This window comes from Oryctolagus cuniculus, chromosome 5, assembly GCF_964237555.1.
Source record: "Oryctolagus cuniculus chromosome 5, mOryCun1.1, whole genome shotgun sequence".
NCBI lineage: Eukaryota > Metazoa > Chordata > Mammalia > Lagomorpha > Leporidae > Oryctolagus > Oryctolagus cuniculus.
In genome coordinates this window covers 51,420,002-51,433,588 of record NC_091436.1, presented here as the reverse complement: position 1 = coordinate 51,433,588, position 13,587 = coordinate 51,420,002, and the positions used below count along the sequence as shown (strand labels likewise).

The window sequence follows — 13,587 nt, the reverse complement described above, 5'->3', positions numbered from 1 at the left end:
TTCACTCCTCCAATGCCCATAAAAGCCAAGGATAGGCCACGCTAAACCCAGGAGCCAGGAATTCCATCTGGTTCTCCCATGCATACAGCAGAGACACAAGTACTTGAAACATCACCTGCTGCCTCCCAGGGTGTACATAAACAGGAAGCTAGACTGGAAGTGAAGGTGGAAGCCCCAAGTGGTAGCTTAACCTGCTGTGCCACAATGCCTACCCCACACTTCTTCTAGAAACCTCAGGTGATCCCCTAGGTCAGGATACACTCCCTGTTCTATAAGATAATGCATACCCTCTACATAATTTGAAATTTTGTATCACATAAAAGCTGCCATTAAGCTCCTTTACAATTATGTTGAACATTTACATCTGTAGGCATACATATGCCATCAGGTAAATATTCATATAGTTCTTTCCCCTATAGCCTTGAGCTCCCTTGTTTACTTTTTGAAAATTTATATAAAGGGAACAAATTTCATATATACAGTTTCACCAACATAATACTTCCCACACAACTCTCCCTTCCATCCTCCCTCACTCCCACCCTCCTCCTTTTCTTATTTTGCTTTTAAGTTTTACAATGACATACTTTCAATTTATTTTATAATCACAATCTTAACCCTCCAGTAAATAAATAATTCAACAAGTATTAAGCAGAAAAAACACTGTTCCTCAAGAGTATAGGTAAGAGCTATAAACAATAATCAAATCTCCAAATGTCAATATCATTAATATACAGTTTTGGTACTCTGTATATTAGTTATCGCAAATCAAGGAAAACAAGATGGTTTCCAGTTGCATCCATTTTGTTGCGAAAGACAGAATTTCATTCTTTTTTATGACTGAGTAATAGTTCATCATGTATAGATACCACACTAGACCATATTCTTTTTGGTTTCCCAAGCTAATTTCTTTACATGTTATGTGTGTAGAGTAAATGTTACAAAAGTGCTAACAAAATTTGCAATTTGCTTCTTCAGAGAAGAACTGAAAAAATAGGCTAAACATACCTGAAAGCAATAGGCACACTTACAAAGATTTTGGTATTTAAGTTGAGCATGGACAGGTATCTAAATGATTTAAATATCATTCCAATAACACTAATTAAAGGCACATATTAGCAACAAACATTTCTGGAGCTGGTATCATGGTACAGTAGGTTAAGCTGCCTCCTGTAATGCCAGCATCCCATATTCTGAACTACTTTTCTGCTAATGCAACTGGGAAGGGAGTGGAAGATGGCCCAAGTGCCTAGGCCCCTGCCACCTATGTGGAGATCCAGATCAAGTTCTGGCTCCTGGATTTGGACTTGCCTAGCCCCAACTGTTGCAGGCACTTGGGGAGTAAACCAGTCGATGGAAAATCTCTCTGTGTCCTGTCCTAACTCTGCCTTTCAAATAAATAAACAAATAATTTATTTTCAAAGGAGCATTTCTTCTTGATCTGAGCAAGAGATTACCAAGTGCTCTGATGAACATCCTAGCCAATATAAATGCTGATATCACTCTTTATTTAAATCAAGTGTTCAGTCTCTTTGGAATCTTAACTTGCTTCCAAGGAGTTCCACTGTAGTAGCCTCTAATATTTTGGAATAATAGTGAGCATTCTTACTGATTATAAATCCTCATCCTTCTCAAATGTACTATAAAGTAAATATTTTTAAACAAAAGGATATGTGTTTTCCAACTTAATCACAGATTACCTTAAACATTCTGGAGTCTATTTTAATTTCACAAAATAACCAGATTGAGGCTATACCAGTTTTCATTGGTTTATAAAATAATGACATGCACTATGCCTTTCAAGAAATGATGTCCTTGCAGTGAACAAATTAAAATTGCCACATTGTGGTGTCACTTTTCCAAAAATTCTTTTTTTATTATTGCTTTTCAAAAAGATTTATTTATTCAAAAGAGCATCACTGAGAGAGAAAGAAATAGCTTCCATCCACAGGTTCACTCAACAAATGTCTGCAAAAGCCAAGACTGGGCAAAGCCAAAGTGAAGAGCCAGGAATTCCACCCTGGTCTTTCATGTTGGGGCAGAGGCCCAAGTACTTGGGTCATCTAATGCTGCTTTCCCATGCAGATTATCCAAAAGTCAGATCAGGAGTAGCCAGGACTCAGAAAGCACTGCAATGTGAGATGCCAGTATCCTAAGTGGCTACTTAACCTATTTTGCCAAATGCCAGCCCCCTTTACAAAAATTCCTTTAGGTTTATATTTATTTATTTGAAAAGCAGAGTTACAGAGTGAGAGAGGAAGAGACAGAGAGATTGTCCATCTACTGGCTCACTCCCCAAATGGCCACAACAAGCAGAGCTGGGCTAGACCCTAGGCAGGAGCCAGGAGCTTCTTCCAGGTCTCCCACATCAGTGCAGGGCCCCAAGGACTTGGGTCATCTTCCACTGCTTTCCCAGGTGCATCAGAAGGAAGCTGGATTGGAAGTGGAGCAGCCGGGACTTACTGGCGCCACATGGGATGCTGGTTTCTCAAGCAGCAGCTTTATCCGCCATGCCACAATGCTGGCCCCTCTAAAAAGTTCTTAGCTCTATCCACTCTCTTAAAAATCACTCTTGGAATAAAAAGTGTGGGGGCCGGTGCTTTGGCGTGGTGGGTAAAGCCTCCGCCTGCAGTGCTGGCATCCCATATGGGCACTGGTTTGAGACACAACTGCTCTATTTCCAATCCAGCTGTCTGCTATGGCCTGGGAAAGCAGAAGATGGCCCAAGTCCTTGGGCCCCTGCACCCACGAGAGAGACCAGGAAGAAGCTTCTGGCTCCTGGCTTCGGATCAGCATAGCTCCGGCCATTGTGGCCAATTGGGGAGTGAACCAGCAGATGGAATACCTCTCTCTCTCTCTCTCTCTCTCTCTGCCTCTCCTTCTCTCTGTAACTCTGACTTTCAAATAAATAAATAAATCTTTAAAAAAAAAATAGATAGTGTGGAGCAAGAAGCAAAGACTTAGAGGCAGCAATTTAAGGACCCAGCTTTGCCAATTTGCTGCTCCAGTGTAGTTTCTTAAAAATTAAGATGCTGAATCCATCATAAACTCAAAACAAATATACTGAGTGTCTGACATGTAGGGAGCACAACAATCTTGATATAAAAACAATTTCCTAAAATTGGTTTGAAATCAATGGGCAGGATCTCCTACTATTCTATTGATACTAGTCACAAAAGCTTCTAAAGCTGCTTTGGATAAGAATTTTATGTATACACACAAAAAATACTAGCAAAGAGACATGTAAATATGTTGCTGTCTCTACCCCTTCCCCCAACACTCATGTGGCATACTAGTACCCCAGGCCCAGAGAAGATAATCAAAAGACAGTAAGAAACCATCAACTATATAATAGATATATACCTTAAGCATAAATATCAAGTATTTGTGGTGCTTTGAATCCAGTATGTGTGACATTTTCTGAAAATCTTCCTATAAAACCACATAGCAGTGAACTCCTTATGTGATTTACCTGATATCCTGGCATGAAGATTCTGCTTCATGGAAGCACCCTCAGGCTGAGAAAGAGACTGCAAAATTGCCAAGGCAGACCTTCGGAGTGCATTATCAAAAACAGTTAGTACTTCATTGGGGAACACAGTGAAATAGTCCCCAATTTCCATGTTGGTCTCAAAAAGAGTCATGGCATTCACTACAACAGAATAATGAGCATCTTCATCGCTCTCCTTTAGGATGAGGAGAATATCATTCTTGTGGTGTTCTGAAACGTAGGACTCGAACACTTGACCAACCAGTGCAACTTGATCACTATTCATCCTGACTGTAGGCTACTAAAGAAAAAGAAAAGCTCATATTAGACCTTTGATATTCAAGATACACACACTTTAGCAAAGAAAGATCACTTGGTTATAAATCATCCTGGTTTTGGGTCACATAGTAACTACAATAGTAACAATTCATATATTAGTTAGACCTGAATTATCTGGTACAGTCATTTAGAAATAAGAAATTAAATCTAAATCAAAGAACCTTGTTGGCACCAATTACTGAAATTCAAACACTTCTATACCTTTTCTTTAAACCTTTCCCCCATTAACTTTATATTAACATATTACAGCTTACATAATACATGCAAAAAGGTCCTTGCTTTTGCTTGGGCTATACTCCATATACACACATTTGTTCTCAATTATAAAATCTTAAACACTGATTTTTCAACTGAAGCAACTACCAGAATTCTTTTTTCCTGCCAGGGCCTTTTGAATATTTATAAGATCATTCGTGGACCATACAGAATTATCAACTTAAAAATTACCCTCTATAGATTTACTGAATTTCAAGTCTGCCTGCAATTGCCTTGGCAGGGCCAGACCAAATGATTTTGCAGGCCTTATATGGCCCAAGGGCCAAATGTTCTCCACCTCTGCTTTATACACACATCCGTTCATGTGTATTGTGTTATGTAAACAGAACATATACTATTAATCAGATTGACAGCCAGTTCTAACTTGAACAATTTAACAGATTGGCTTTAGAAACGTATATTTGGAGATGAGTTTTTTCCTATTTTTCTCCCTAACCTAGCAAAATCACCTGCTTCAGCAAAAACCACTGTCAAGAGTGTAAAAAGCTAGGCAAACCAAGGAAAGAAGCATTAAGTCTTTGAATGACAACCAGGACTAAAATCATTTACAACATATACTATTACCTTACCTATTTCATCCCCCACTGGCAACCTTTAAAAGGATGTGTATCTGCAGATAAAAAGGGCCTACCTTCTTTCTTTTTTCATGTATACAGTCAGATCACAAATCACCTATGTTTAAACCCAATTAAAAGTCCATTTCCTAATATTTACTATATAGAAGGCACTCTCCCAGCAAATGATAAGGCACAGAAAAGGTACTTTATGTTCTCAGAGAATCAGGAGACAAATCAAATGCAACAGGGCTCTCTGTCAGTGGCAAACTGCAACATGAACAGGCACACACAGGAGAGGAAGATTAAGTTGGAATGAAGTGACAATCTCAGAGGTGGCAAGAGGCAGTTACAAATGAGCTGTCCAAATAAGAAACTTACTTGGTTTGGGAAAAAAGCAATTACAAAAGAGGTGTACTTTAATTTGTCTTCTTCAATTATCTCTCATTTATTATATAAGGCTCTATGAATATGCAGATTAAAGATTCTCATGAGGTTAAGTTTAGCATTCTCAATGTGTTACAGTTGCTATCTATTAGCAATATTCTGGCTTCTCTGAAAACCAAATATTCTGGAAGGTGTGAAAACTCTAAAGAGAGTATACCATAGTTAGACCATAAATCCTGACAATCACAGGAGGCCAGTGTAAGATTAAAAGATGAATAACTGTATATTCAAGAGGCAGAGTGAAAGTTAAAACTGATATGTAATCTGTTTTTGGTTACAAGCAACACCAATTCAAAGCCACACAGTTTGTAAGACTGGTCTTTGCAAAACAAAACTAGATTCTCATGAGCCACTACAAGAGAATGGCTAAGATTCTCTAAATGCATCTTAAAATTAGAGACACGAAGTAAGCAACTTGAAAAACAGTTCCACATGGGGCAGAAAGAGGGCAGCTGCAGAATTCAAGGTTCAAATTACCATCAAGTTAAATTTTGCCGAATGAGACCGTAATTTACATATTTACACGGGGTTTTTTTTGAAAATAGCACTTCCTTTGAAAATAGCACTTCTGTACAAAAGTGGCTAATAAGCTGTTTTCTTAGCCCTCTAACCCTGTAAACATGCCTGCCTAGACACACTGTGGGCACGTACTGTTTTGAGAAGGGTAGGTTTACAACTTTCAAGTCCCCTCTCTTCGCTGAATATTTGGAGTGAAAATAGGTAATTTTTTAAATACTGTATTTAAAGTATACGAATTTCACGTATTTCTCATATACAATTTCAGGAACGTAGAGGTACTTCCTACCTGACCCTGCCGCCCCGCCACGCGCCCACCCTTCTCCCTTCTCCCTCTCCTATTCCCACTCTTTTAAAGAACTGTTTCTTACACCTGACCAGAGCCAGCGCCAAACACAGCAGGCGCGGGCTCCGGGCGTGCTCGAGCCCCGCCCCGCGCCTCACCTGCCGGGAGCCACGCCCCCTCCTCGTCCCCGGGCTGCGTCCGGAGGCCCGCCCCGCTCCGCCGCCTCAGCCTGCGGCCGCCCGGCAAACGTGCAGCCGGCCGGTTCTCGGAGGGACGCGTCCCAAAGTTTCCCGGGGACCCGCAGGGGCCCTGCGTGCAGCCCCCGCCCGACGGCACCTCGGGAGGGCTGCGCCCCTGGCCGGGCTCTGCTCGCGGGCGGCCCCCTCGCCTGCCAGGTCCCAGGGGGAAGTAGTTTCTGAAGTAAAAAGACGTGGGTGAGACTTGCGACTCACTGCGGGCGATAAAAAGTCATCAGCGTGGAGCGAGTCGGCGGCTGTCACTTACGGGGGGGGCACGCAGTGTCAGAAGCCGCCCGGGACGCGTTGCTCCCGAGGCCGAGAGGCGCCGAGCGCTCCGGCTGACTTGAGTGCCCGCCGCGGCCCCCGGGGCGCCACAAGGCCGGCGGGGGCGGGGCGTGCGCGTGCGCGTGGCCTTTCAAGAGGCCGCCGCCCGCGGGGGCGCGCAGGCTCCGGCCAGCCGGCCTCGCGCTGCCCGTGGGCCCAGTCTGCGTTACCGGTGGACGCCCGGCCCGCGCACCGCCTCAACTTCCCGACCTGGCGCTTCTTCCGGGTGGGGACGCGGGCGCGCGCGCGTCCCGCCAAGCACCACGGGCTGCGGGCCGGAGGGGCGGGGCGGGGAGCGGCGGGGCGGGGCGTGCGGGCGGGCTCGGGGGCGGGGCTGGGACAGAGCAGCCGCTCAGAGCTGCAGAGGAGAGAGGCTGCAGGGCGTGCAAGAAGGATTGTTCCTGTGGAATTTTTGGTCCGTCTTAGAAATCTGCCTAACCCACGGTCACAAAGGCTCTCTCGTATGTTTTCTGATAGAAATTTTAGGATTTTACTGTTTCTGTTTAGCTCTATTAGAGCTAGTTTTTGCATGGGCTGGATCCTAAGTCGCTTTTTTGCATATGGATAGCTGGTGTTCCAAGAGTTTTCATTTTCACTGAATATCCTTTGCACGTACGTCGAAATTCAGTTCTTAAAAATCAGTGGCAAGGGCAATGGACATTTGCCCAATGGTTATGACTAAGGTGTCTCAGAGCACCTGGGTTCCATTTTCAGCTCCTAACTCCAGCTTCCTGCTAATGTAGATCCTGGGAGGCAGCAGGTGATGGCTCAAGAGTTGGGGCCTGGACTGAGTTTCTGGCTCCCTGGCTTTTACGGGCCCACAGAGAGAAAACTTGAGAGAATCCAGAGAAAGCTACTCTGCCTCCAGTGGTGCTGGTTGGGGGAGAAACGCAGCCATTGCTGAAATCTGTCAGCCTCAATGCCTCTGACTCTAACTCAACTACAGATGAAATATACCTGGGGGGATGGTAGTGGAATTGTCCGCAACTGGAGCAGGGGAGTGGAGGTCACCACTGCTGTGGATCGCATTGTGTCCTCTCCCCAAATTCAGCTGCTGAAGCCGTCTCCTGGTGTGACTACATGTAGATAGGGCCTATAAGGATGTAGTTAAGATAAAGTCACTGCTATTGACTCCTGACATAGAGGTCGTCAAAAAGTTTGTGGACAATGTGTACTAATGAAACCGATCTGCTTTTCAATAATTCCCATATCAATGAAGGTGTGGGCTCTTGCCAAGACTTCAGAGGAGGATTCTGAACACTGGCTGAAATAGACCAGGCAGCATGGTAAGTTTATTAAAGCTTTTTACTTAGTGAGGGAAATGCATGAGAGAGTGAGGGCCCTATCTAAGGGAGAAAAGGAAGTCTGGGGATTACGCTGGGGCCATACCAAGCAGAGAGCAGGCCAGGAGCCACGTGCAGCCAGCATTTGGTTATGAGCAGCTCCAAGCAGCTTAGCACAAATAGCAAAGAGAAGGCAGAGAGGGCGCCCCCGCCCAGGCCACATGCCCCTCATGGTCAACAAGGGGGATCTAGGGCAGAGAGGGAAAATAATGGAGGGGCCCAGCATGCCTTTTATCCACTTCCAAGGGAGTGTGGTTAATTAGTCTGATTGGCAAGGTGGGTGTACAGGTGTGGTCAGGTGGGGCATGGGATCACACAGGGAGGGAGCTTGGTGAAGGCATGGTCTTCCAGCTCATAAATCTAATCACTTTTATCCTTATCCTATCTGCCTGCCTACATCACTAAGAAAACACTATACATGATTTCAGTGTAACTCCAACCAAATCCCCATACTGCTCTTTTCTAAAGAAACCAGGACTTAGTCTTGATGTGCTATTCTTTTTATATATTGTTGAATTTAATTTGCAAACATTTTGTTTGGAATTTCTGCATGTATGCCTGGGATACTGATCTAACATTTTTGGTAATGTCTTATCTTGTTTTGGTATCAGGGTAATGCTGGACTCATGGAACAAGTTAAGAAATACTCCCTTCTTTTTGATTTTCTGAAAGAATTTTTGTAAAATTTGTAATTCTCCTTAAAATGTTAGGGTTCACCATTCTTTAAAAATTTATTTATCTGAAAAGCAGAGTTACACCAAGAGGGAGAGAAAGTGGGAGAGCGAAAGATCTTCCACCCACTGGGTCACTCCCCAGACGCCCACAATGGCCTGGGTTGGGCCAGGCCGAAGGCGGGATCCGGGAGCTCCATCGGGATCTCCCACATGGAGGCCTCCTGAGATGCTGGCAGGCTTCTTGGAGCAAAGGCTTGCATGAGGCTGAGAACCTGTAGATGTCTGAGGGCCCTGGAGACACCATGCTTCATACCAGCCTGTCACTGTTTAGCAGTTCACTAAAATGTTCTAGTTTAATCTTCCTCCCACTTTGCATTTGAAGCAATCTCAGGTAAACAAAACTATGGGTTCTTTTTGCAATCCCTGTCTCCCCCCAGATTTCAGGTGAGTTGTCTGTGACTGAAGCTCTCTAATGAGCTCAAGAAAAGTCTTTAATTTGTTCTAATTTTTATCTTGTAGGATGGGAGTAACATTCTCTCCATGTCTCTACATATCTGACCTGACACCATACATTCTGTCCTCATTTTTAACTTATCAATTTCATTTAAATATTTTTAAAATTTGCTACCCATTTCTTTTAAGTGTCTATAATAGACAGCGTATAGTTGAGTTTCTGCTTCAATTGGGATATTTAGGACATTTACATTTAATGTGTTTATTGATAGGTTAAAGTCTTTTTTTTTTTTTAAAGATTTATTTATTTGAAAGAGTTAAAGAGAGAGGTCTTCCATCTGCTAGTTCACTTCCCCAGCCCATCCAAACCCAGGAGTAGGAGCTTCTTTCAGGTCTCCCATGTGGGAGCAGGGGCCCAAGCACTTGGGCCATCCTCTGCTGCTTTCCCAGGGACATCAGCAGGGAGCCAGATAGGAAGTAGAGCAACCCAGACTTGAACTGGCACTCATATGGGATGCTGGTGCTGCAGGCCAGGGCTTTAACTCCCTGCGCCACAGCGCCAGCCTAAAGTCTGTTCTCTTACTTTTTGTTTTCTGTCTCATCTGTTCCGTGTTCCTTCCTCTTAACTTTTTTTTTATTAAGTATGTTCTGGGATTCTGATGTATCTTTGCTGGTTTATGAGCAATATAATTCTTTGTTATTTATTTTTTAATTTTTAAAAAGACTTATTTATTTATTCGAAAGGGAGAGATACAGAGAGAAGGAAAGAAATAGAAAGAAAGAGAAAGATATCTTCCATCCACTAGTTCACTCCCCTAAATGGCTGCAATGGCCAAGGCTGGGCTGATCTGAAGCCAGAAGCCAGGAGTTTCTTCTGGGTCTTCCCAGTGGGTGCAGGGGCCCAACGACTTGGGCCATCTTTGGCTGCTTTCCCTGGTGCACCACCCAGGAGCTAACTCAGAAATGGAACAGCTGGGACAGGAACCAGCACCCATACAAGACACTGGCACTGGTACTATAAGCCAAGGATCAATCTGCTATGCCACACTGCCGGCCCCTGATTACTTATTGTAATGGTTGCTTTGTAGACTACACATTAACTTACATACTGTTTTTTTTTTTTTTAAGATTTATTTATGCATTTGAAAAGCAGAATTACAGAGAGGCAGAGACAGAAAAAGAGGTCCTTCATCTGCTGGTTCACTCCCCAGATGAACGCAATGGCTGGAGCTGCGCTGATCCCAAAGCCAGGAGCCAGGAGCTTCTTCCAGGTCTCCCACATGGATGCAGGGGCCCACAGAACTTCAGCCATCTTCTACTGCTTTCCTAGGCCATAGCAGAGAGCTGGATCTGAATTGGAGCAGCCAGAACTTGAACCAGCACTCATATGGGATGCCAGCACTGCAGTCAGCAGCTTTACCTGCTATGCCACAGCACCGGCCCCCATACTATTTTATACACTTCTATACAAGACCTTATAATGATACCTTAAAATCTCCCTTCCCAACATTTATGCTACTGTTGCCATATAGTTTATACCTTATTTATACATGTTCTAAGCTCCATGCTACATTGTTATTTTGTTTAAACTAAAAGTTGACTTTTTTAAAAAAACGATTTATTTATTTGAAAGGTAGAGTTAGAGGAGAGAGAGAGATCTTCCATCTGCTGTTCATTCCCCTAATGGGCCAGGCCAAAGCCAGGAGCCAGGAGCCAGGAGCCAGGAGCTTCTGAAACTCCCACCAGGATGCAGGGCCCTAGGTACTTGGGCCATCCTCTGTTGCTTTTCCCAGGCACATTAATAGGGAGCTGGATCCGAAGTGAAGCCATCAGGACTCATGGAATGCCGGCGTTGCAGGTCATGGCTTAACCCTTTGTGTCACTGCACCAGCCTCCTATCAGTTAACTTTTAAAGACTCAAATAGTAAGAAAATAATATATTTACAACCTGTATTTATCAATCTTAGTGCTCTTCTGTTACATCTTAAAATATCTTTTCTATTCTTGCCTAGATTTCAAATACATATACTGTTGTTTTGATATTTTTTTCTGTCCAAAGTCTTCTTGTTAACCACGTTGACAACTTCTTTTTCTACCCCTTACTTTCCCCTCTCCTCTCATCCTTCCTACTGCTCCCCCTACCCCCTCAACCTCTTCTTCCTCATAAAGATTTTGCTCCACTGTATTTCTTTTTGCACTGTGTCCAGTGAGAAAGCTGCTGTCATTCTTATCTTTGTATATAATATTTCCCACCTTTGGTACTTTTTTTTTTTTAAATCACTGGTTTGAACAGTTTATGACTTGCCTATCTATATTTTTCTTCATGTTTCTTATATTTGGGATTTTTTTTCTAGATCTACCACTTTATAGAGGTAATTTAATTATAGAGGTAGAGTTTCATCAAATTTGGAAAATATTTTGGCTTTTACTTCTTTATTTTTTCTACTTCCTCCATCCCTTTCCCCCAGGGGACCCAACTTACCTGCATATTAGGTGTCTTGACACTCCTTCAGAACTTAGGATAAAACTGTTGAATTTATTGGACTTATGTTTTTTTCTCTGTGTGCTTAATTTTGAGTAATTCCTATTGCTGGGCCTGCAAGTTCACTAATCTTTTATCTTCAATGTTTAATCTGTGTTTAGTCCAATCCAATGTAATTTACATCTCATCCTTTGTTGTTTTCATCCACAGACATTAGATTTGGAGGCAGGCATTTGGCCTAGCAGTTTAAGCTGTTGGTTAGTATGCTAGTGTCTCATATCTGAACAACTGGATTTAATTCCTGGCTTCCTGACAGTGCAAACTCTGGGAGGCAGTGGTGATGGCTCAAGTAGTAATGTTCCTGTCCTCTGTGTGGGAGACTTGGGTTGAGTACTGCTTCCCAACCAAGCTCCACCTGTGTGGGCATTTGGGAACTGAACCAATGGATGACAGCACATTCTCCCTCTCTCTCTCTGTATCCCATATAAATTAAGTTATATATTGGGTCTTTAAAAAAATTTCTATCATGTTTTACCTGATCTGTTCTTCTACTACTTCGTTTTGATATTGTTTAGTTTTGAATCGTTTACCTTTATTTCTATAAAATTTTAACTTTATATTTAAAATTGTTTTACAGTAATATAATTTTTGATGAAAGGAAGAGAATGAGAGACATAGAGAGATATTCCATCCACTGGTTCATTCCCCACATGCCTGCAAAAGTCACGTCCAGCCCAGCTGAAGCCAGGATCATGGAACTTGATTCAGGTCTCCCACATAGGTGCCAGGGACCCAAGTACCTGAGCCATCATCTACTGCCTCCCAGGGTGGACATTAGCAGGAAACTGGATTGGAAGTAGACGAGCCAAGACTTGGAACCAGGCACTTTGATAAAGGATGTAGGTGTTCTAAGCAGCATCTTAACCATTGTTCCCAATGCCTGCCCCTACTGTTGTTCTTTTTTTTTTTTTTTTAAGATTTATTTTATTTAATTGAAAAGCAGAGTTAGAGAAAGGGAGAGAGAAAGAGAGCTTCCATCCACTGGTTCACTCCCAAAATGACCAAAATATCCAGGGCTGGGCAGGCCCAAACCCAGAGCCAGGAGCTTCATCCGGGTCTCCCACATGGGTATTGGGCCCAAGTACTTGTGCCATCCTCTGCTGCTTTACCAGGTGCATAAGCAGAGAGCTGGATCAGAAATGAAGCAGCTGGATCGCAAACCTGCACACATATGGGATGCTTTCTTATAGTGGTGGCTTACCCATTGTTGCACCATAATGCTGGGTCCCATTCTTAAGTCCTATTTTTGTACTACCATTTTATATTTCTCTTTTATTCCACTTTGTCTCACAATTTTCAGTCAACTGAAATTTAAGCATGAATTATTTTGCAGCTCCAAAAACAGTGTTCACATAGGAAACACTGGATATTGTCTATTGAATTATATTCATAACACTGAAGTGTTTGCTTTTATAAATTTGTATTGGCTTTTACCTTTCAATTCACTGTGTATTCCACCAGTCTCCTCTGCTCACTCCAACCTGGCAGCATTGCCGGGACTCACATTTTCAGGTCTCTCCTGCCTTAGCATTTCACATTTGCCACCATTCCTGCCTGGGACACCCAACCCCATGGCCCAGAATCTCCATTGTTTACCCCATTGTAACCCACTCCACAACTACCCTCGCTGCCTTATACTGTTATTTTTCTCTCCATTGTATATCACCAACAACAACTGACAATACTTAACTGTGATTCTTACTTATTTCATCAGTCATTCACATACACAGATTTCATGGACAGATAACATGTCTATATGGGGATCTATCTCTGTATACTCCCACAACAATGTAAGCTCCACAGGCAGGAATCTCTTTCCCGCTGGAATACTCCTAGTCCTAAAACAATACTCGGCACATGTAGGTATACAATGAATGTGGAAATACTGCTGTCTTTACTCAATTTTAATGTTTTAATTTACTTCTTCTTCTAATATATTTATTGTGGGACTAGTTCTGAATGAAAAGTACACCCAAGGATTAGAGATCCTAAAGAGAAGCCAGAATGAAATACTGGAAATGAAAAACTCAATTGACCATATAAAAAACACCATGGAATCCCTCAGAAATCAAACAGATGAAATAGAAGAGCAAGTATCAGAACTTGA

The 13,587-nt window shown here is 42.8% G+C and overlaps 1 protein-coding gene across 15 annotated transcripts in view; it reads right to left on the bottom strand.

Moving 5' to 3' along the window:
• The window catches only part of MCM9 (minichromosome maintenance 9 homologous recombination repair factor), a 404,677-nt gene extending 397,964 nt beyond the window's left edge, over positions 1 to 6,713 (bottom strand). For 4 of the 15 annotated variants that reach the window (XR_011388551.1, XR_011388552.1, XM_051855378.2 and 1 more), the window contains exons 1-2: positions 6,064 to 6,712; positions 3,470 to 3,788 (exon numbers count right to left, since the gene is read on the bottom strand). Coding sequence is in view for 12 of the 15 variants with exons in the window: in XM_051855378.2 (XP_051711338.1) it covers positions 3,470 to 3,773 (304 nt within the window). In the remaining 3 variants the exon portion in view is untranslated. Of the gene's footprint in view, positions 1 to 3,469; positions 3,789 to 6,063 lie in introns of all 15 variants that reach the window. The other 11 variants (XR_011388553.1, XM_051855382.2, XM_051855381.2 and 8 more) reach the window with 6 other exon arrangements.
• Positions 6,714 to 13,587: the final 6,874 nt, after the last annotated feature.